Raw genomic sequence first — 24804 nt, forward strand, 5'->3', positions numbered from 1 at the left:
GGAGATAGGGGTTAACATGATCAGACCTGAAATGCAAGAAAATAATTTTATTGGAATGAATGGAGGATGCATTAGAATGGGGAGAGACCTGAGGCAGGCAAACCTACCAGCAAGCTATTATAAGAAGCCAGGCTTAAGATGATGAGGGCCTATTCTGGAGAATGATTTGGAACTATGCTCAAAAAGTTATCAAACTGAGCATACCCTTTGATCCAGCAGTGTTACTACTGGGCTTATATCCCAAAGAGATCTTAAAGGAGTGAAAAGGACCTGTATGTGCAAGAATGTTTGTGGCAGCCCTCTTTGTAGTGGCCAGAAACTGGAAACTGAGTGGATGCCCATCAATTGGAGAATGGCTGAGTAAATTGTGGTATATGAATGTTATGAAATATTATTGTTCTGTAAGAAATGAGCAGCAGGGGCAGCTAAGTGGTACAGTGGATAGAGCACCAGCCTTGAATTCAGGAGGACCTGAGTTCAAATCTGATCTCAGACACTTAGCACTTCCTAGCTGTGTGACCCTGGGCAAGTCACTGAACCCCAGCCTCAGGAAAAAAAAAAAAAAAAAGAAGAAGAAAGAAATGACTAGCAGGATGATTTCAGAAAGATCTGGAGAGATTTACATGAACTGATGTTGAATGAAATGAGCAGGACCAGTCATTATATACTTCAACAACAATACTATATGAAGATCAATTCTGATGGGCATGGCCTTCTTCAACAATGAGATGAACCAAATCAGTTCCAATAGAGCAGTAATGAACTGAACCAGCTACACCCAGTGAAAGAACTCTGGGAGATGACTATGAACTACTACATAGAATTCCCAGTCCCTCTATTTTTGTCTGCCTGCATTTCTGATTTCCTTCACAGGCTAATTGTACACTATTTCAAAGTCTGATTCTTTTTGTACAGCAAAATAACTATATGGACAAGTATACATATATTGTATTTAACTTATACTTTAACATATGTAACATGTATTGGTCAACCTGCCATCTGGGGGAAGGGGCCGGGGGAAGGAGGGGAAAAGTTGGAACAAAAGCTTCTGCAATTGTCAATGCTGAAAAATTACCCATGCATATATCTTGTAAATAACAAGCTATAGAAAAAAAAAAGGAAAAAAAAAAAGATGATGAGGGCCTAAACCAGAGGGGTAGCAGTATCAGAGAAGGGGGGGGCTGTATTTGAAAGTTGGTGCAAGGGTAAAATTGACAAACCTTGGCAACAGATTAGAAATGGGGAGTGAGAGATAATGAGGACTCTTAAAATGACTCCTAAGTATAAGCCTAGGAAACTAGGAAAATGGTGTTGCTCTCTACAATAATAAGGAAGTGGCTAAGATAGGGTTTAGGGGGAAAATATTGAGTTCTGTTTTGAATATATTGAGTTTAAGATGTCTTTTGGACATCCAGTTTGAGATATCTGAAAGGCAATCAGAGATAAGAGACTATATGTAGGTCAATAGAGAGTTTGGAGTAGAAGGGATAAATTTTGAGAATCATCAGCATAGAGATGATAATTAAATTCATGGGAGATGATGAGATCTTATTCTAAATTTGAATCAAGTTCCCTATATCTTAGAAATGAAATCTTTTTAAGAGAAACTTTTTGCAAAAATTTTCCTCCATTTACCAGTAGACATTGCAGGCTTTAGCTAATGTTTGTGTGATTACAGAAATCTGGTGTGATAATTAGCCATGAAACTAATAAAGTTTTATCAACTATGTGTCTGTGGAGATTGATGAGAATCACAGAGAGGTTGGTATTCCTTCAATAGAAACTTTGTTTAAAATAAAAGTAAAACTCCTCCAAATATTTGTCCTAAAAAGGAAAGGGACATTGTATATGTCTCATGACTGAGTAAAGAGGCCTCTAATTTCTTTATTGTATTTTTGCTTCTTAGAAGGAATATACACAGGGACATCATGGTCCCAGAAATTATCCTAGAAAAGTTGATAAGAAGCTAAGATAAACAAAGATACTTGCCATTCAGAACTTCATTTAACTATCTAGGATGGTCTTAGCTTTGTCCTCAGTACATACCCCTTATCAACTAAGATATTTAGTTTACTGGAGCTTATATACTGACTCACAAATTTCTTTTCAGCTTTCTTCATATTTATTAGTTGTATAATTAGAATCACAAAATCAAAGAATTTAAGAATTGGAAGGCATCTCAATAGCCACTTAGTCTAATCCATACACAAAAGAATATCCACTAAAATATACCCAGTAAGTAATTATGCAACTTCTACTTGAATGCCTCCAAGGAAAGAAAACCCCAAACCTTTTGAGGCATACCATTCTATTTCTGTACAATTTGAATTGTTACTAATTTTTCCTGACATCAAGGCTAACCTTTTCTCTTCTACCTATAGCTTCTTGTCTTCTGGAGTCAAACAATATAATCCAATTTTATACATGAAATACCTTCAAATATCTGAACACAGATGTTATATTCCAACTCTCTTTTATCCAGGCTAAATATCCAGTTCCTTCAATAGATCCTTATATTATGACTCAAGATCCTACATTATCTTACATAACTGGAGATCCCTCAGATTGCTCTCCTATGTATCAATGTATTTCTTAAACTATGATGCCCAGAACTGAACTTTATATGATGTCTCACCTCCCTATTCCAAGAAGTTATAAATATATATGTCAGAAGCAGGACTGGTACTTAGGTCTTCTTGCTTTCAGAGCCAACATCACTCATCCAGTCACATTTGGTCATTATAATGATTAGAGTTCTAAGTTTTTCATAGTTGCTTTTCTCAAATATAATAATATGATAACATAACACTATATGGAAAAACAAAAACTTTCAAAGTCTTAAGAATTCGAACCACTGCAATGAACCACTGTGATTCCAGAGGACTAATGGTGAAACAGAATTGATTGACCCAAAAAGGATATTTGGATTTTGACCAATGGATAACAATTTTCAACCTTTGTTCTATAATATCTACTTGGTTGATTTTATCAGGTCTCACCGTTTCAATGATCAATGGAGATTATTCTCAGATCTACTTGTTCAACCCTTTTAGATATACCAAACTTAATGATCCACAGGCATCTTAAACTCAACAATCCCAAAGTTGAAATTCATTAGCTTTATCTCCTATTTCCTAACTTCCTTATTCCTGCAGAATACAATAGTCACCCAGACTCACAACTACAATCCGATGTCATATATTCTCTTTCTTGCTCTTTCTGTCTCTCTCTCTATAATCATTCAGGGGGTCAAGTCATGTTGTTTCTACGTTATTAAGATCTTTCCTATAGGACCTGTATGTGCCAAAATGTTTGTGGCAGCTCTTTTTGATGTAGCTAGAAACTGGAAGTTGAATGGATGCCCATCAATTGGAGAATGGTTGGGTAAATTATGGTATATGAAGGTTATGGAATATTATTGCTCTGTAAGAAATGACCAGCAGGAGTGAAATGAACAGAACCAGAAGATCGCTGTACACTTCAATGCTGTATGAAGAGGTATTCTGATGGAAGTATCTTCAACATAAAGAAGATCCGACTCACTTCCAGTTGATCAATGATGGACAGAAATAACTACACCCAGAGAAGGAAAACTGGGAAGTGAATGTAAATTGTTAGCACTACTGTCTATCTACCCAGGTTACTTATACCTTCGGAATCTAATACTTAATGTGCAACAAGAAAATAGTATTTACACACATATATTGTATCCAGGTTATATTGTAACACATGTAAAATGTATGGGATTACCTGTCATGGGGGGGAGGGAGTGGAAGGAGGGGGGGAGATAATTTGGAAAAATGAATACAAGGGATAATATTATTTTAAAAAATTACTCATGCATATATACTGTGGGGAAAAAAAATTCTAAAAAAAAAAAAAAAAAAAAAGATCTTTCCTATACACCCTGACACTGCACCCATCCTGGTACCAAACCTTCATAATCTTAAAGTCTCAACTATTGCAGTTACCTGCTAGTTAGTCTCCTTACATCTTTCATTCAGCTGTCAAACTGACCTTAAGATGTAGATCTGACCTTATTACTATCCTTATCAATAAATTTCAGTTATTATTACCTCAAAGATCAAATATAAAATCTTTTGGGCTTTCAAAAATTTTCCTCACCTTGCCCAATCCTTCCTTTCTAGTCTTTCTACACTTTATTTCTCTCCCCACCCTGCCCCCCCTTTAGGGACTCTTTGATGCACTAATGTTTTTTGCAACATTCTCTCACAAAAGACTAACTAGCTTCAAATCAAAAGTATTTTCATTGGTTACCTTTCATGTCTAGAACACTCTCCCTCCTGCTAGGTTTCCTGTCTTTCTTCAAATCTCAGCCAAAGTCCCACCTTCTTCAAGAAACCTTTTCCAGTCTTCTTCAATCTATAGTTTTCTCTTTAAGACTCTCCCCAACAGAAATTGAGGACTACCCATCAATTAAAGAATTGCTGGACAAGCTGTGGCACATGATGATGATGATGGAATATTATTTTTGTAATGTATGAAATGACAAGCAGGATGCTTTCAGAAAAATCTAGGAAAGTTTATATGAACTGATGTAAAGTGAATAGAGCCAGGAGAACATTATACAAAGTAACAGCAATACTGCACAATGATTAATTGTGAATCACATGATTATTCTCAGAAATACAATGATCTAAGACAATTCTGAAGGATTTATGATAAAAAATGCTATCTATCTCCAGAGAAAGAATTGATGGAGTCTCAATGTAAATTGAAACCATACTTTCTAAACTTTTTTTTGTTTTTCTTGGCTTTTTTTTTTTTTTTGGTCTGTGTTTTCTTTTACAACATGGCTAATAGAAATGTTTTACATGACTACACATGTATAATCTCTTAAACTGCTTGCTTTTTCAAGGAAGGGGAAGAGGGAAGGTGAAAGAGAATTTGGAAGTAAAACTTTTTTTTGAATGCTTAAAATTTTTTTTACATGTAACTGAGAAAAAAAATAAAGAGGGAAGAAAACTATCCCAATTTATCCTGTATATATCTTGCTTGTATATAGTTGTACGCATATTGTTTTCCCTTTTAGATTGTGAGCTCCTTGAGAGCAGAGACTAATTTTTTTTTTTTTTTTTTTTTAGTCAGGACAAAGCACAGGCACTTATTAAAATGTTAGCTGACTACGGTCATCTTCCTGAAACTCTCCACCTATGAAATAACAAGGAAAAGAACTGATTCAAATAAGTTACCCTTTACTTTATGCCAAAATCTAGAAACAAATATTTATACTCAAGAAAGTAGATCTGAAAATATGCCCCAATGAACTTAGGTAGGAAGGAAAGGGAAACAAGGCAGACAATTATCCATATTAAACCAGGATCATCTCTGTTCCAAAAGGCTTCCATTCACTACCTAGAAATAGGTTAGTTTTAGATGATTCTATAATAAACAAAACTGACATTATTTAGTTTTGTTTCCTTGGACAAGTCATTTAAGCTTTCTCTATTTCAACTGCTTCACCTATAAGATGATGAAATAAGTAAGGAACTCTTAAGGTCTTTGTCCAGTTCTCCCTTGTCCAATTCTGATTACTCAATTCAAACAGGCATTAGAATTTGATCCAAATTTGGGTCCTACACCAGAAATCTTTGGGGATCTACTTAAGACTCAAGGATTTTTTGGAAGTAGACCAAAAGTCAGTTGCAGTCTCTGGAAAGTAAGAGGAAGGAGGAATAAATCAAATTGTCATTTGCCTTATTCAATTCTAAGCAATACACGTTTAACGCACATTGGATTATTTGCTGTCTAAGGAAAGGGAGTGGGGGGAAGGAAGAGAAATATTTGGAATACAAGGTTTTGCAAGGTGAATGTTGAAAACTATCTTGCATGTATTATGAAAATAAAAAAGCTATTATTTTAAAAAAAAGATTTTAAAAATTCTAAGCAATACTCACTTCCCTTACTAGAAGAAAGTTTTTTCAATTTCTCAAAGTCTTATGTCTAAATCTAAGTCATACAAGTTTTAGTCATTGACAATCACATCAAGAGCTCAAAGAGCTAAAGGCAAACCTGCCACAACATGACCCAGTTCATTATCCCCAGGCAACCATTTAAGACAAGGCTAAACACTAGTGAAACAGCTTCACTGTCAGTATGACAAACACCTGATTCATCTATCAAATAATAAAGTAAACCATATGGTCAGATGGATTCATCACTAGAATTAACACAAACACAAACCAGGTAAGATTCATGGGCTTAGTGTAAGAATTTTAGTCTAATAAATTTGGAACTTCTCTCATGAAGTAAATTTGCCTTGTTCTCCAAACACTGATATTTTTCATTCTTCCACACTGAAAGACTATCCTTTCAATGCTGCTGCTCTTTTCATATGAAAGCAACTTCCTTTTATTTCACAAATCATTTCTTCTTCCAAAAATTCTTGGTTTTGTAGAAGGATCTCTAAAATAATAATATATACTAGGGAGAAAAACAAATTCTGTTTCCAGTGCACTATAAATTGATGAAATAGAGGCAGACACACACACACGCACACACACACGTGCACACACACACACACACACAACAAATTCTGTTTCCAGTGCACTATAAATTGATGAAATAGAGGCAGACACACACACACACGCACGCACACATGCACACGCACGCGCGCACACACACACACACACACACACACACACAATTCAGGCTCCTGCCTTAAAAAGGTGAGGCTTTTTGGCCCCTCATATTGTAAAGGAACTAAATACAAAGCCAGCAGATACATGAACAGATTTGGGGAAAACCATCAATGGAAAAATAATGTAAAATAAATAAGCATGTGACACTTGTAAAATAAAATGAAATGAATAAGTCACCTGCTACATAATCAAAGGCAAATATTTCCATGTCTCTAATTCTCCCTACACTGTAATAAGTGCAGCTAGCAGTGAAGGTCATAATGATCATTTAAACAGACCACAAGAGAATTATAAAGAAATTCAGTACATCAAAACCAGACCACTCCCTCTCTAGTGAATTTAACACATAACCCTGGGGAATTTTATGTGTTTATTTTTATTTAAACAATTTGTCAACCAGGAAAAAGACAAGATTATATACAAAGATTTAAAATATACTTCATCATGATATACTGTTCCTCTCTATATAAGTTTGAAATGTTTACTTTCCCAGCTTTAAAGTTTTAATGCCATCAGCAAGTGCAAAAAATTTTTTTGCAAGGATGAGGGTAATTCGTTCTTTGTGATGGTTGTTTGTCCTTGTTCTCAAAGAGGACCATGACAATGGGAAAGTCATATCATGACTTGCAAATGAATTGGATTTAAGTGAGGCAGTGCTGTGCAAAGTCACCAGCCTCACTTTTCCCTCCAGAGCCATCTGGGTCAAGAGGCAAGATATAAGTCAAGATGATGAGATGGTCCCAGATGCAGAGGGAGACCTTAGTCTTTTAAAGTTCCTTCCCAGGTCTCAGTTTGTCTGAAGTAACACCTATTCAGTGGTTAAGCCTAGGTAAGAAATGAGGCCCAAAAATGGCCTTTCATCTAAGTTAAAAAAAAAAAAAATCAATCAGTATTCTCTAAAAAGCTGTAGAATATGGGGCAGCTAGGTGGCACAGTGGATAGAGCATCAGCCCTGAAGTCAGGAGGACCTGAGTTCAAACCTGGCCTCACTTCCTAGCTGTGAGACCCTGAGCAAAAAGTCATTTAACTCCAATTGCCTCAGCAAAAAATAAATAAATAAAGCTATAGAATACATTCTGATCTCAGTACCTATATATGAATGATGTGAGGAGTGGGGACAAAGGCAATTTGATGTTCAGTGACAAAGTAGAATGGTCAGAAACTCTAGAATTTTTTAAAATTGAGCCTAGTTTTATCAGATTGAAACTGTTCTTTTTTTAAGCATAGGGCATATCAAATTTTTAAGCTTTTTAAAAGTATCTAGGTTTCAAGGGCAGCTAGGTGGTGCAGTGGATAGAGCACTAACCTTGAATTCAGGAGGACCCGAGTTCAAATCTGGTCTCAGACACTTAACACTTCCTAGCTGTGTGACCCTGGGTAAGTCACTTAACCCCAGCCTGGGGGGGGGGGGAGAGAGCAGTATCTAGGTTTCAAGCAAGTTCTGCAGGTAAAAATATGCTAAATATTTGCCACACAAATGAGAAATTATGAAACCTCAAGTTTACATTTTAATTGTACCATCCTCATTTTCAATTTATCTCATAATTTTCCTCTCAAGAGTTCATGGTAATTGATTTTTACATTCCCATTTCACAGGTAAATAGAAGGAATCACAAAAGGAGGAAATTTGTTCACAGATACACATCAACTTGTGTAGAATATAATTCAAATATCCTATTCAAGTGCCAGGAGCATGAAGGTATCAGGGTTCATTCCGTTCTAATGTAATGAGTGTCCATTAGGAAATAATGCTTTAAGAAATCCAGAGAAAAAGTCCCATAAGTGTAAAAATTTTTTTATAGAAATGCTGTTTTTGGAGCAGCAAAAGAATAGCTAACAAAGTAGGCGGGAAGCAACTAAAGAAGAGTTCAACAAACTGCAGTTTATCAATGCATAATTTAAAATTACCTGAAAAGGCTTCTTAAAAATGATACAGAATATATAAACTGAACCAAAACAATTTAAACTACAATCACAATAATTTAAAGGAAAACAACAATGAAGAATTTTAGAACTCATCAATACAATACAATACAACTTCAGAAAACTACTACTGGGAGGCAGACTACAGGTGCAGAATGAGGCGTACATAATACTGTCAGATATGATTAGTTTTGCTTCATTATATTTTATCACAAGGGAAGAAAGATCCTATGGGGACAACATTATGAAATGACAACAATGTTTGTAAAATAAGGTTCTCAATAAAAATTAATTTTTAAAGAGAGAAGCCCAAAAGCTTCAAATAATTCATTTTAAATGAAAAACTGTTGATAGTGGGAATGAAAAGAGAACACTAGCAAGTGAAAAGAATTAGATCAAGGAAAAAAGATCCTAACGAGTCACTAATTTCATCTATTAATCAAGAGACCACAACGAAGAAGTTGCATATCTTTGTTTTAAGTAATTATTCTTTCAAGGTCTATTTAAAACAAAAAACAATGTGATTTTTAAGAGATGAATAGCATTTAAATGCATCACCCATCAAAGAAGAAAAAAGTGAATCATGTTCTTCTCCACATTGCCAAAGATGAAATAATTCAGTGACCATGGTGAGGAAGAGAGGGAAATGTAGCAGTCCTATCTATAGAGCAAAAGTGAAATTTCTTTAACATAATGACTGGCACTTTAGCATAAAAGATGGGAAAAGAGACTAGGAAGCCAATATTTATCAAGGGCATTTAATAAAGAAATTTGACTTTGGGTACCAAAACCCACAACTAACCCCTTTCAGGCTTAGTGGACATTTTTTCCTACTGCACATTCAGGTCATGAGAAGAGGGACTCAGGAAAAGACATTTTCATCACAGAATTTATTGTCTAGCAAATGGGTAGGAGATAGGTTACTGGATAAGGCAAGAATCAAATAAATCTCTTCCTCTCTTCTGGACAAGAGGTGAGGTACTAGAATGTGTTAATGCACTTGGTATCAATCAGACTTGCTCACTAAAAATGGTGAGCAAAAAGGAAGAAATGAGAAGTCCTCATAAACCACTGGAGAAGCAAAGATAGCAATCCCAGGAGTTGGTATTCATAAAGCAGAAAGGTTGAGTGGTAAAATGACTTCTTTTCTTCCAAGCAACAAGAAGTCTATACACCCTCCTGAATGCATAGAGATTTAAAGAAATCTCATGAATTTCAGGAAATCTATGAATCTGGATGAGGAAAAATGATTTCTTCATTTCAATAGTTTCCTTGATAATTCTATGTGTTTATTTTATGCATTTTAAAATATGAATCTGAGAAGGGTACACAGGCTTCCCCAGATTTGCCAAAAGAGCTCATGATACCAAAAGATGAAGACCCCTGGTTTAGAGTAAATAATTATTATCTCATTCTCAAGGTTTTCATTCCCCAATGAGTAGGAAGAAAAATACTCAAATGGGGATGGGGGGAGGGAAAGAGGGGGGGAAGGGACAGATAGAGAAAGGGGAGAAAAAGGGAAGAGAGAGGAAGAGAGAAAGAGGGAGGAAGGGAGGAAGAGGGGGGAGGAGAGAGACACCGAGAGAGTGAGAGAGAAGGGGAGAGAGACACAGAGAAAGGGAGAGGGTGGGAGGGAGAGGAAAGGAGAAAGAAAAGACAGGTGCCCCGGGGACAGAAAGAGAGGGGCAGGAATAAGGAGAAAGAGAAGGGAAAGAGGGGAGAGAAGGAGGGAGAAGAGGAAGAGGAGAAAGGAGGAATGAGAGCAGAGGAGGAGGGAAAAGGAGGAGGGGAGAGAGAAGGGAGGGGAGGAGAGAAGGGGGAAAGAAGACAGAAAAGGAGAGTGGGAAAAGAGAGAGAAGAGAGGTGCTGGGAGGAGGGGGGCGGGGAGGAGGGGGAGAGAAAGGAGGAAGGGGAGAGCGTGTGAGTGCGCTCCCCGGCGGGGAGGGGGCGCAGATCCTCCGCCGCGAGCAGCGGGGATCTCCCGCGGCCGGGCCCTCGGGGAGGAGGAAGGCGGGGAGGGCGCTCCTCGCCAGACACTCACAAGAACACATGGTCCTGTCACAGGAGCCGAGCTCCCCGCACCGGGAGGCTCGGGGGTGTGCCCAGCGGGCTCCCCCGGGGCTCAGGACGCCCCCGCCCCGCCCCCCGCGCCGCCGGCCCGGGCCCCAGTACCTTCTTGACGGTGCGCGGCGCCTCGGTGACCGTGCCGTCGGGGCTGACGAGGGCCTCGCCGCCGTCGCGGTGCCGCTGGTGCTGGTGATGCGGGTCGCTCCGCTTCATGGCCGACGCCTGCGGCACCTTCCCGGCGGGCGGGGCGGCGGCGGGGCTGAGGGCGGCGGGGCCGGGGGCCGGGGGGCGCTCCGCGGCCGGGGCCAGCGCCGGAGCCGCAGCCAGAACCGGAGCCGGGGCCGAGGCGGGGGCCGGGGCCGGGGCCGGGGCTTCAGGGTCCCCGGCGCCCGCCGGAGGGGTCATGGCGGCCACGGCCGCCGCGCTCATCCCGAGCTGCGGTTCGGGATCCGGGGGGCTGAGGTCCTTCAGCTCCACCTCAGGCACCTTGGTGGCAGCAGCTGCTGACACGACCTGCACAGACATCGCCGTCCCCGCTACTCTCGCTGCTGCCGCTGCCGCTACCGCCGCCGCCGCCGCCGCCACTGCCGCCTCAGACTCCGGCTCCCGCTCGGCCCCGCCCCCCTCTCCTCCTCCCCTCCCCCATCCCACTCCCGGTCCTCCTCCTCCGCCTCCGCCTCCCTCACTCTCCTCCCACCCCACTCCACCCTCACCCCGGCTCCCAGCCCCACCCCCGCTCCCCGCTCGAGCGGCGCCACGGGACTTGTAGTACGCTTGCCCTGGGCTCCACGCGCCAAAGGAGGAGCGGCGGGACCTCAGTCCCCGACGTGCTCTGCGCGCGCAAAGAGCCGACCGGCCCGCAAAGCCCCACGAGAATTGTAGTTCTTCTTGGGCCGCTCCCGCGGAACTTGGCTCTTTCTCTCCCGGAGTGGCTCAGTTTGGGGCGCTAGGGGGCGGGGCAGCGGGAGGAAGGAGAACGGGGTTGGCTGGGATGCGCGGTTTGGGAGAGGAGAGGGCATCCGGAGGAGATGCGATTTAAAGGGAAAGATAATCGCCAAGCACATGGAAGGGAGAGGGGGATGATGAAGAGCACGCCCCGCTGCTCTGACCGATTCCCAGGGTGGCCACGTTCCCGTGGCCCGGCATTTAAAGGAAGGGCACGATATCGGGTGCCTGGCCTTCCGCTGGAGCTGGAACGCGGCTTTTTATTCATAGTGTCAGGCGTTGGAAGGAAATCCAGAGGTCACCCAGCCCTACCTCCTCCATATTGACTGCTGAGGGAGCCCCCGTCAGAGAATGGTGACTTAAGCAAGGTCGCCAGGGGACGAGACGGCAGCCCCGAGATGTTCGTGTGGGGCCAGCGCTGCCCGTCCTGCCTCCGGACCGCTTGGTTGTAGCTGGGGGCCCTCTGGGATACGGATGCTTCCATAACCCGGCCCTGACAGTCAGCGGTTTAGTCTCAGACGAAATAAATGACCTTTTGAGAACCACTTGCCTAACACAAGACAAGAAAGAGCGCAATGCTCTAACTTTAGTATGGCACACTTAGAGGGCGTGGGCATAATTCCACTTATTGTGATGATATAAAAAAAGAAACTCGGGGTGGAAAAGGAATGTACTGGAAAAAGAGACATGGGGAAGTAAAATGGAGCGAACTATGTCACATGAAGAGCAGAAAACCACCCCTTACGTTGAGGGAAAGAAAGGGGGGGGATGAGCATTGTGGGAAATATTTGGGACATGAACCTTGCTGAGAAAAACCATCTTCAAAAGCCGTTTGCTCAGCCCCATCATTCTCAGTCCTAATCTACAGAAAGGGAAAATGGGTGTCAGCAAAGAGGAAGTGACTCATGTATGGAGACAGCAGGCGTTGGTCTGCACGTCCCCAAAGATATTTCTTGTGTGTGGACCACGAGGGCCACGTTTTCATCTGGAGGGAGGGAGGCAGGAGCCAATCCTAGAGCTCTGTCCAACTTGGGTCTTACCCACCTACTTGGTGGAGATGGTACCATCCTCAGTGCCAGCTCTTTCAGCCTTTGTGGCCATAAGCGGGTCACTTTAACCATTTCTGGGCTTCAGCTTTCTCATATGCAAAGTGAGGGAATTGGGTTAAATGACCTTTAACCTTTCAGCTTAAATCCTTGCATCTGATGATGAAATCATCCAATGACCCTGTCCCCAGTTCTGCCTCCCTCAATTCAGTAGCTGCGGCAGACATGGCTACTTGGAAGTCCAGCGAGCACCTTTATTTCCACAAAGCCCAGATGCTAGACCTCCTTCCTCTCAGCTTTCTTTCCGAGAGAATTTCCTCCCTCTGCCAGAGCATGAGCGGGGAGCTCCATCTTCCAGCTGTTTAGAAGGATTAACAGTTCAGTAACTGATTTATCTCTCCCTTCCTCCTGGAAATACACAGAGGAACTAGTATCTAGCCACCTGGTGTGCAGCAAATGAAGCCGGCAGCAGCTGCCTACCAAGGAGGCCAAAAGGGTTGGTCACCTGAGCTTGGCTTGTGCCTTCCTGCTCTCCCTCACCCCAGTGCCCCCCTTCACATGTGAGTATGCATAGCAATAGCTTCTCCTTCCTGTGCTATTCAGCCCAAGGCCTTGTTCCAGTTTGATAACTCCCATTTGTCCCAATTGTATGCCATTCCTCCATGGAGTTCCTTAATTGTCACATTTGTTCTTCATGTCTGATAGGCAAGAAGGGATTCAGTCTCTTCATTTAGCAATTAGAAGAAGTAAAGCAGAGAAAGTACTTTCTTTTGATTACCTTGCAATCAAGACTCCAAAACCAACGTGCTCCCTCTGGTTCTCCCTGGGAAACACTGTGACCTTCATTTCAAGCAAAATGGTAACTAAGAATTTTTTTTTTTGCCTGGGGCAAAAACAGTGTGTATGAGGTACAAGAGGTAGAGGACAATCTAGAGAGGACAATTCAATTTCATTTTCAGGAATGTTGGAGAAAGGGCACTGCTCTCCTCATCCCCAGGGGATTTAGGGGGGAAATCTAGACATAGCTGAGAAAAACTATAGCTAAGAGACTGGTTGGGCAAAGGAGCAGACTGATATTATCAGCCTGGGGCAAGAGAAAGGTATTGTGAGTTGTAGAGGCAATGATCTCTGAGCCACACAATGGAGAAGAATCATTCTACCTTCGATCCCATTCACCATCCTTACGATGAGAAAATCTGCAATTGGCTGTAGTCTAGTTTCATCTCCAACTTCAAGATCTGAGTACAGTGGAGGTCAGGTGTTGGTAATGAGGGAAAGGAAAGGAGAAACCCCAATTCTAGGCGCATTGATGGTAAGATAATCCCATGAGGCGCAGTGTCCCCTGTAAATGAATTTACAGGCCTGAAAACTTAGATTGATAAATAAAGGGTTTATTGTAGGAATTTGGAAATAAAGTTCAATTAGAAAGATGCCAGGGCCAGAGGTGGCCGCTGGGCGGGCAGGAACCCTTACATAGCTGGAGAGGAAGTACATCAGCCTTGGTTCATGTGTGTCCATGTGTCCATGCTATGTGTGTGTCTACTCTGTCCATTGACCCTGTGGTTAGATGTAGAATGTTCTGAAGGTTGAGAGAAAGAGGATTTTTTTTTTTTGTAGCTACTATTCTTAGGATGATCTTACTTTGATCTTATTATGTCCTCTGATTGACTATTAAAGTTGAAAACACTAGTGAAAGTTCATGAACCATGTTTGAGGAGTGATCCCACAGAGTACCTTAAGACTAGTGTTTAAGTTGTTAATTCAATTAAAGGAAACCTGAAAGTGTTAAGGTTAACTGTAAGCCTCCAAAAACTCATCCACAAAGTTATCCTTCCTCCAACTCCAGATGTAGAAATTGGGCTTGCAATTCAGGATTTTTTAGTGTCTAAATTAAGAATATAGGAGTAGCCTCCATTCTCTTTCAGTCTTCCTTCCTCCGAAAAAAAATGTATTGTAACATTAACATTCCTATAGAGTTGACCTTAAGTTAAATCTAATTCCATAGAGAAAATTACTTATTTGTACTTTTTATGATGGTAAACATAAGGAACATGAACAAAGGGGGAAAAAAAGCTAATGTTTTCCCTTTATGTGAAAGCCCTTCCCAGTAGGAGCAGGCCACCAAATTGCAATCATATATGAGCTCTAAATTGTATGGGATCCTATGGTTTAAAGACTTTCATTCTCAACTCTCCTTTCTACTCACCTCAGTTTAAACAACTCTCAACACTGCACTAGCAATTACTGAAATAGACTTCAAAAGTAGGTTTAATTAACAGTGATTGGGGATGATGTAGGGAGATTACTGCTTTGAGTGGAGAGTTGGATTAGGTAACCTCCTAGGTCATTTCCAGGGACAGGTTTTCAGGCTTTCCAAATGAGAAAGCACTTTGTTCCTGGAGAGCCAGCTGAAAAGGGCAGATCATAGGTAGATTCCTCTGCAACTTTCGTGAAGAACTACAATAGGCTTTGATAATGGAGACTTAGCCTGCTCCTGAATTATTCAGAGCAATTTAACAATTTTTTTATTAAGGGCTTAGTAAATGTCATACACTATTCTAAAAGCAAAATTATCTGTGCTCTGTTTGCTTGACTAGATTGCAATATAGAAAACTTATTTTCTTTTTTTTCTTTATTATGCCCTTCCCAGTATCTGTGTTCCATATATATAACTCATGCTCAATAAACATTGATTGGTGTTGAAATAATCCAGTTTCTGGGACACTAATACATTGTTGGTGGAGTTGTGAAAGAATCCAACCATTCTGGAGAGCAATCTGGAATTATGCCCAAAAAGTTAACAAAATGTGCATACCCTTTGACCCAGCAGCGCTACTACTGGGCTTATACCCCAAGGAACTACTAAAGAGGGGAAAGGGACCCTATATGTGCCAAAATGTTTGTGGCAGCTCTTTTCGTAGTGGCTAGAAACTGGAAGTTGAATGGATGCCCATCAATTGGAGAATGGTTGGGTAAATTATGGTATATGAAGGTTATGGAATATTATTGCTCTGTAAGAAATGACCAGCAGGAGGAATACAGAGAGGCTTGGAGAGACTTACATCAACTGATGCTGATTGAAATGAACAGAACCAGAAGATCGCTGTACACTTCAACAACAATACTGTATGAGGATGTATTCTGATGGAAGTGGAAATCTTCAACATAAAGAAGATTCAACTCACTTCCAGCTGATCAGTGATGGACAGAAACAACTAAACCCAGAGAAGGAACACTGGGAAGCGAATGTAAACTGTTAGCACTACTGTCTATCTACCCAGATTACTTATACCTTCGGAATCTGATACTTAACGTGCAACAAGAAAATTGGATTTACACACATATATTGTGTCTAGGTTATACTATAACACATGTAAAATGTATGGGATTGCCTGTTATCTAGGGGAGAGAGTAGAGGGAGGGAGGGGAAAATCTGGAAAAATGAATACAAAAGATAATGTTATAAAAAAATTACTCATGCATATATACTGTCAAAAATGTATAATTATAAAATTAATAAAATAAAAAAAACTTAAAGTATAAGTTAAATACAATATATGTATACATGTCCAAAAAGTTATTTGATAACAACATTTACAATGGAGATTATAATAAAGTGGGGTATATCCAATGTCAGATTTGCACCCACATTTGGTTAACCTAAATTTTTTTTGAGGTGGTATCCAAATAGCTAATCCTACTTAAAGCTTTTGTTTTCCCTTTAAGATTATTTCTTTATCCTGTACATATGTTACTTATACATAATAGTTTATATGTTGTCTTCCCATCAGGATGTGAATATCTCATAGGCAGAGATTCTTTTCACCTTTCCCTTTATCCCCAGCATAATGTCTGGTGCTTAATAAATACTCATTAACTAGTTGACTTAAAAAAAAAAAAAAGAAAGAAAGAATCCAGTTTCACTGAACCTAAAGGTTTTGAGGGCAGCTAGGCAGGGCAGAGGATAGATCTGAGCTTGAAATCAGGAAAATTTATCTTCATGAATTCAAATCCAGCCTCAGACAACTTACTAGCTGTGTGACCCTGGCTAAGTTAGTTAATCCTGTTTGCCTCAGTTTCCTCATCTATAAAATGAAATGGAGAAGGAAATGCAAACCATTTCAGTATCTTTGCCAAGAAAATTCCAAATGGGGTCACAAAGACTGAACTACAAAGTTCTGGTTATAGAATTAGACATTCCTAAAGAAAATATTACTAGGGAAGAAGTTCTGGAGAAATAGCCCCATTTCCCATTCAGGATGAATATGAGTCTCAGAAATGCATGCCCCAGAATGATGTCTTTAACTGCAAACTTCCCTTTCCTCTTTTCTCCTTCCTACATGCTAGAAAGCAAGTTCTTATGGTATTAGTGCTTTCCCACAGGTGAAAAGTCACTATAATTAAAAATAAATGAATAAATGTACATCTGGGACAACACTCAATTTCAGGACCATGAAACTGAATCAGAGGGAAGGGAATTAGAAAGATGTCAGCAGGATGAGAAAGACTCAGACAGAAGTGCTCCAAATACAAGAACTTTGGTTCCAAGAATAGTTTGTAGTGCTGAGTTTAGGAAGCTATTGAGCTGGGTTTCTGAGTTCTCAATCTAATCTCTCCTGATTTATGAACAATAATGTAATTTTCAAGGCAATTTTAGAGGAAGGTTCCACTGTAAGTAAGTAAACAAAGCCTTTAGCTGTGGCTACTACTAAAATAAAGTCTGTAGGGTAAGTGCAAATAACCCCCAAGGCATGAGCAGTCATGAAATTTTTTAAAAATTACTTCTTTCTTTTTTTATAATAATTTTTTATTTTCAAAATACATGTAAAAATAGTTTTCAACACTGATCCTTGCAAAACTTTGTGTTCCAAATTTTCCCCTCCCCTTGCCTCCTCCCCTAAACATCAATTAATCCAATATATGATAAACATGTATAATTCTTCTATACATATTTCCATATTTATCAAGTTATGAAACTTTCAAAGGTTTGTTCCTTGATTGAGATAGATCCACTGTACTCTAAATTAGAGCTTCTTAAACTTTTTCCACTTTTGATCTCTTTTCACCAGAGAAATTGTTACTCAATTTGGGGTATATAGGTATATAAAATGGGTATACAAATCAAGCATTTACTGGTAATAAATCATAATTTCATGACCCCCACATTCAGTTATGAGGTCCCATATAGTGTTTTAAACACAATTTAAGAAACTGGGTTTTAAGCTATTATTGATTAGAGAAATGCAAATTAAAACAACTCTGAAATACTATCACATTGGCTAATATGACCGAAAAGAAAAATGCCAAATGTTGGGGGGAATGTAGAAAAAGTAGGAAGCTTGGTCTTGATCTTATCATTATCTTTTTATAGTAGCAAAGAATTGGAAATTGAGAGGATGCCCATCAATGGTGGGATGACAATACAAGATGTGGAATATGATTATGATGGGATAATCTTGTCACTATAAGAACTGTTGTTCACAGTAAAGGCAATATTGTACAATGATAATACAATTGTGTACGATAATGTAAAACTGAATAACTTAGCTATTGTCAACAATCTGTTGTTGTTGAGTTGTTTCAGTCATATTTGACCCTTGGCAAGCATTCCCTGGAATGGTTTGCCATTTTCTTCTCCATCTCATTTTATAGATGAAAAATGAAGTCAAACAAGTTAAGTGACTTGCCCAGTTACATAGCCAGTAAGTGTATGAGACTGGATTTGAACTTTGGAAGATGAGTCTTCCTCATTCCTAGCTCAGTTGCTCCAGACACTTCAATGCCTAACAGCCTTATTCTCAGCAATGCAATATACAAGACAATTCCAAAGAACTTATGATGAAAAATGCTATCTAACTCCAGAGAAAAAATCTGAATGAAGATTGAAGTATACTTTAAAATTTTTTTCTTTATTTCTCTTGGGTTTTTATTTTTATTTATTTATGGTCTGTATTCTCTTTTGCAATATGGCTAATATGGAAATATGTTTTAAATGACTGTCCATGTATAATCTCTATCAAAGTACATGCCTTTTTAAAATTAATATTTTACTTTTCTCCAATTACTTGTAAAAACAATTTTTTGATTTGAGTCCCAAATTCTATCCCTCCTTCCCTTTTTTTCTTTCCTCCCTGAGATGGCAAGCAATCTGATATAGGTTATACATGTGCAATCAAAGTGAATGCCTTAAAAAGAGGGGAGAGGAGGGAGAAAGGGAGAAAGGAAATTTGGAATTCAAAATTTTTTTAAAAAAGGAAAAAAATGCAGGTAACAATGCATGTAACTGAGGAAAAAAAAAACATTCTTGGGAGAAAAAGGAAAAAGAATAGTGGGGGGGGGGGGGCGTGGAAAGAAAAGGAAAAAAAGTAGGTCCACTGCACCCTCTGGTGGACAATGTCTGTCCTTTTAAAAGCAAGAATTCTCCGGCTTTTCCAAGCTGATTCCCTCCCTGCTCTTAGAGTGGGACTAATAAAAAAAAAGGAATGATGAAATTTGAAAAGGTGAAACGAAAACAATAGTAATAAGGATCACCATTTCACAATTACATAGCCTTTCGATATTTACAAAACAATGTCCAAAGGATTTGGATTTGGAAAGGAAATCTAATCCAACTTCATTTTATGGGTGAGAAAAAGAGTTATGTGACTTGCCCAATCTCATAGGTTTAATAAGTGAAAGAGGTGGGATTCATATCCTGCTTTTCCGGCTCCAAATTCAGTTCAGTTATAGAACTATCCATTGAATGTCTTATCATAATGATAAAAACTGATATCTCCTTAGTGCTTTAAAAATTGACATATATTATTTTATTTGAGGCAAGGCACTGTGCTAATTGCTGGGAGCTAGAAAGACAAAAACAAAAAAGCCCTCAAAGGGTTTACAATTTACAATTTGACATAAATACTCATAAACTAATGTAAAGCAATTTCAAGAGGAAGGAAGGACTAACCATTGGAAGGATCAAGCAAATCCCCATATAATTGACACATGAGCTATGTTTTCAAGGAAGCTAGGGATTCAAAAGCCAGAGATGAAGAAAAATGCATTCTAGTTATTGGGAGCAAAAGCACTGAGCCAAGAGATGGAATATCATGTACAATGAAGAGAAAGAAAGACAATTTGACTGACAGGGAGTATGTTAAAGGCAATAACATGAAATAAGACCAGAGAAGTAAGTGAGAGCAATATTGTGGAAAGCTTTCAATGCCATGCTCAGGATTGTGTGGTTTGTTGTAAGCATGGTAGGGAGTCTTTTTTTTTCCTGATAAGAGAAGTGATCTGGTCAGATCTATGTGTTAGGATCAATTTGGCAGCAAGGTGGAGGATGAATTGAAAAAGAGACATTTGGCAGCAGGCAGGGCAATTAGGAGGTTATTGCAATAAGATGTAGGAAAGGACTGACAAAGGTAGAAGTGAATGAAGAAAAGGGAGCAGATTCAAGAGAGGCTAAGAAAGAATCAATTAACAATTGATATTTATATAACACTTAAAAGTTTGAAAAGCTTTTTATATATATTATAGCATGCATTTCATAACCCTATGATGTAAGTACTATAGGTATTATAATTCCCATTTTAGAGATGAAAAACTGAGGCACAAAGAGGTTAGAAGATTTGACCGTGATTGCAAAGCTAGTATCAAAATTTGAATTTAAGTTTTCCTGACTTCAAATCCAGCACTCTATCCACAATTGACTGGATATGGAAGTGGATGAGGGACAGTGAGGGAGAAGATGGAGTCATGGATGATTTTCCAGATGGTGAACTTCAATGACAATCAGGATGGTAGTGATTTTACCAGAAAAAGAGATTAAGGATGGGTTTGAATGAAAATAAACTCAGTTCTCTTTTGGAAATGTGGAGTTTGAGCTGCCTGTTGGACAGCTAATTGTAGATATTTAATAGACAGCACTGAGGGGAGAGATCAATCTTCAATATATAGATTTGGGAGTCATCTAAATAGAGCTGACAATTGAACCCATGAGAGGTGATAAGACAAAGAGGTCCTGGTCAGATTCAGGACACTGAGAAGCCAAGAAAGAATAGAGTTACTGAGAAGAGGGTATATAGGAGATGGGATGGGGGCCAATTAAAAGTTTCTTTAAAAAAAATCTATTCTCAATAATAAAAGAAATGGAAATTGAAGCAACCCTGAAGTTTCATCTCAAATCCAATAAATTGATAAAGATAAAAGATGATAATAGTAAATGTTGGTGGGCTTGTGGAAAAATAGGTTTACTAATATATTGTTGGTGGAGCTGTAAATCAGTACAACCATTTTAGAAAGAAATTTGTAATTACTCCCCAAAAAAGTGATTGAAATGTCCATACAGTTGGACTTGGAGATTTTGCTGTTAGACTTAAACTCAAAGAATATCCTTATTTTTTTTTAATCTATATACATTAAAATCTCTATAGTAGCACTTTTTATAGTAAGACTTGGACACAAAGTGATGTCCATTGATTGGAGAATGACTAAACAAATTATGATTTGTTGTTCAATTATTTTTCAATTGTGTCCAATTCTGTGACACCATTTGGGGTTTTCTTGGCAAAGATACTGAAGTAGTTTGCCATTTCCTTCTCTAATTTATTTTGCAGATGAAGAAACTGAGATAGATAGAGTTAGGTAATTTGTTCAGGATCACATAGCTAGTAAGTATTTGAGGCCAGATTTGAATTTAGGAAGATGAAGCTTCCTGACTGTGGGATACAAACTCTATCCACTTTGCCAAACTAGCTACCTAAATACATTGCGGTACACAAATGCACTGGAATATTACTTTGTGGTAAGAAACAGCTAATATGATATATGAAGTGTAAACTTACATGAATTGTGAAGTAAGTGAGTGAAGTAAGTAGAGCTAAAAAATATTCATAATGATTATAATAATGTATAATAATGTAATGAACAACTTCAAATCAAAAGTGAATCTAGAAATCCAAATATGGTTACAGAGAAGGGATATAAGACTTCCAGACCATTCCTTTGCAGAGAAAGGAGATCCACAGGTATAATGCACTACATATAGTTTCAGGGCTTTTCAATGTATTGATTAATCTTACTGATTTTTTTTTCAAAGAAAATGTATTTGTTACATGGAATGACCTTATGGGAGGGCAGGAAAAATTCTGATGATAGAAAAAAAATATATCAATAAATTTTATTTTTAAAAAGACTATTTTCTATTGTCATAAAAAGCCTTCTTTCAAGCTCAGTAAGGACTAAAAAAGAGCCACTCAGCTCTTTTTGTTGTAGCTAGAAACTGGAAGATGAATGGATGCCCATCAATTGGAGAATGGTTGGGTAAATTATGGTATATGAAGGTTATGGAATATTATTGCTCTGTAAGAAATGACCAACAGGAGGAATACAGAGAGGCTTGGAGAGACTTACATCAACTGATGCTGATTGAAATGAACAGAACCAGAAGATCGCTGTACACTTCAATGCTGTATAAAGAGGTATTCTGATGGAAGTGGAAATCTTCAACATAAAGAAGATCCAACTCACTTCTAGTTGATCAATGATGGACAGAAATAACTACACCCAGAGAAGGAACACTGGGAAGTGAATGTAAGTTGTTAGCACTACTGTCTATCTACCCAGGTTACTTATACCTTCGGAATCTAATACTTAATGTGCAACAAGAAAATGGTATTTACATACATGTATTGTATCTAGGTTATATTGTAACACATGTAAAATGTACGGGATTGCCTGTCATTGGGGGGAGGGAGTGGAGGGAGGGGAGGATAATTTGGAAAAATGAATACAAGGGATAATATTATTAAAAAAAATTACTCATGCATATATACTGTGGGAAAAATTCTAAATAAAAAAAAATAAAAAAGAGCCACTAAATGTATTAATGAATTGATTGTAGGTGACTTTGAAGAAAACAGATCTAGTTAAGTATGGAAGTGGAAGAAAGATTGCAAGAGTTTGTGAAATAGAAGATGAAGAAATAAAAGTAAGAAGCATAAATGGCTTTTTCTAGATCTTTTGGTAATGAGAGAGAAGAGAGATAAAGGACCATAGCTTAAAGGGTTTTTAAGGATGGAGGACATTCTGAACATTCAGATCAACCTTGGGAAAGGAACTAAGAAAGATGAGAGGGATGGTGATGAAAGAGACATGCTTCTGGAGATACAGAGCAAGCATGACAACATGGAGTCAAATAGAAGAGCTGATCTTGGCAAGGAAAAGGACAGTTTTTCAACAAAGAATGGAACAAAAGAGGGAGAGGAAAGGGAATGAAGAGAGAGTTTGAGGTTAGAGTAGAAGAGGGACCTGATGGTAGCTGGCCCCTATTTTCTCAACAAAGTAAGAGATAAAAGCCTAAACTGAAAGGACATTTAAAGTCCTCAACCAGGGAGGACATTCAGTGGTCTCTCTACATCACCATCAGGAAATCTGGGAGGGAACCCAGATTCAGTAAGACAGAATAGAACTTGATTGTATTAGTAAGGCTGAATGCAAGATTTATTTCCACCACCACCAAAAGAAACAAACAAACAAACAAACAATTGGTCTGGGCAAATAGATACTGATGTTGTTGATCCTTATATCAGGATCTCCCAACCCTTTGGCCTAGGAAAGAAAAGTGGAACATCCAGCATAGGGTCACCTAGGACTTTGGAGTTAAGAGAGACTTTGAAGATCATTTAGTTGTGTTCCCTCATTATACAGACAAGGAAACTTAAAGTAAAATGATTTACACAAGATCATACAGGTTGACATGTCAATCAGGATTTGAACCCAATTCTCCTGACCTCAAATTCCATGCTTTTTCTACTATATCACACTGCATTTAGAGGTAAAGGATGTTGTCAAGGATGCAGTTCCCATTGACCTTGGGATGAGCATTATTGCCCAGCCTTTTGTTTTATTCTAAAGTACATTTAAGACGGCACACAGCTTAAAGCCTACATTGAGGCACGAGACTTCTATATACACACCACAGAGGAAACATAATCAGGTATCTATTGATTCTCTACAGTCTCAGTGCTCTGCCAAAATTCTCTCTCCTGTCAAGAGCCACAATTGGCAAACAACTGAGTCCATACTTTCTTGCTTTTTCCCCATCTCAAAATGGGAAGAGGCTGATTCCATCTCTAACCCACTGGCAGCAATTACCACCTTCTTACTTCCTTACCTTCCCTGATGTGATAATAGCATGCAAACCTTTTCCCACAACCTGGTTAATACTCATTCTCTACAGCCTGCTCCAGATTTACCAACCCTATTAAGTTCCCCCCATAGACCTCCCAGTACCCTAAGTTTGTAGATAAATAAATCTGAAGTTTCAAGAACTTAGGTTTGTGAATATCCCAAACACTGCCTGTATTTCTTACAGAAAACAGATATGTTAGTCTGAAACCCTTTAAAAACATATTTTGGTATCTAATATCACTTAAAATCCTATATATTTTAGATTTTTGTTTGGTATTTCCTGTTTTTAATACTGAGCCTTCCTATCTCACCTATCAACCACTCACTAGCCAACATCACTGTTGATTGATTCAGAAACCTTGACTCTGCTGTGTGGGTTCTTCCATAAAACAGCCTAATGTTCTCTATACTAGATACTACGTTAGTATTGGACTTAATTTGGGCACCTGATTGGTTTTAGCCCTATTGAGGCTCAGAGCTCTCCAGCTCCAGCTATACCAGCCTCACATTGTATTTTGCTTTGTGAAGAAAAAAAATTATTTTATAGAGGGGTCTATAGGTTTCATCAGATGCAAAAAGGGGATCATGAAGCAAAAAAAAAAGGGGGGGATGTTAATAATCTTTGTCCTGGAAGATATTGGTGGGTGTTTCCTTAGGGAGAACCATACCAACAATCAGACATGGGAGGACTGGCAGCTGAGAAGGCACCCAGTCCAGGTTCTCTCATAGCCCCCCAGACAGGAATGGACATAGCAAGGGACGAATGTTGTCTATAGACTTATTCCTACTAATAGTTGTATCTACCAGTATCTATAAGACATAGGGATACTTTAAGGTGGTTTTTATAGTCAAAAAATGTATTAAGTACTCTCTGTCAGACATTATTCTCAGTAAAATATGAGTAAGAAGTACTGAGCCTTCCAGTCTTTTGCTGAGGGAACCTTGTGACTAAGAGTGTGTTTTTGAGACAATCAATCAAGCTTTAA

The 24804-nt window shown here is 39.0% G+C and overlaps 1 protein-coding gene across 4 annotated transcripts in view; it reads right to left on the reverse strand.

The window, feature by feature from the left end:
* AHCYL2 (adenosylhomocysteinase like 2) overlaps positions 1–11261 on the reverse strand; it is a 139940-nt gene extending 128679 nt beyond the window's left edge. For 2 of the 4 annotated variants that reach the window (XM_074267952.1, XM_074267951.1), the window contains exon 1: positions 10758–11259. In XM_074267952.1, coding sequence (XP_074124053.1) covers positions 10758–11177 — 420 coding nt within the window. In that variant the 5' untranslated portion in view covers positions 11178–11259. Of the gene's footprint in view, positions 1–10757 lie in introns of all 4 variants that reach the window. The other 2 variants (XM_074267953.1, XM_074267954.1) reach the window with 2 other exon arrangements.
* Between the last annotated feature and the right edge of the window lie 13543 nt (positions 11262–24804).

The sequence above is a fragment of the Sminthopsis crassicaudata genome, chromosome 5 (genome assembly GCF_048593235.1).
Source record: "Sminthopsis crassicaudata isolate SCR6 chromosome 5, ASM4859323v1, whole genome shotgun sequence".
Classification (NCBI taxonomy): domain Eukaryota; kingdom Metazoa; phylum Chordata; class Mammalia; order Dasyuromorphia; family Dasyuridae; genus Sminthopsis; species Sminthopsis crassicaudata.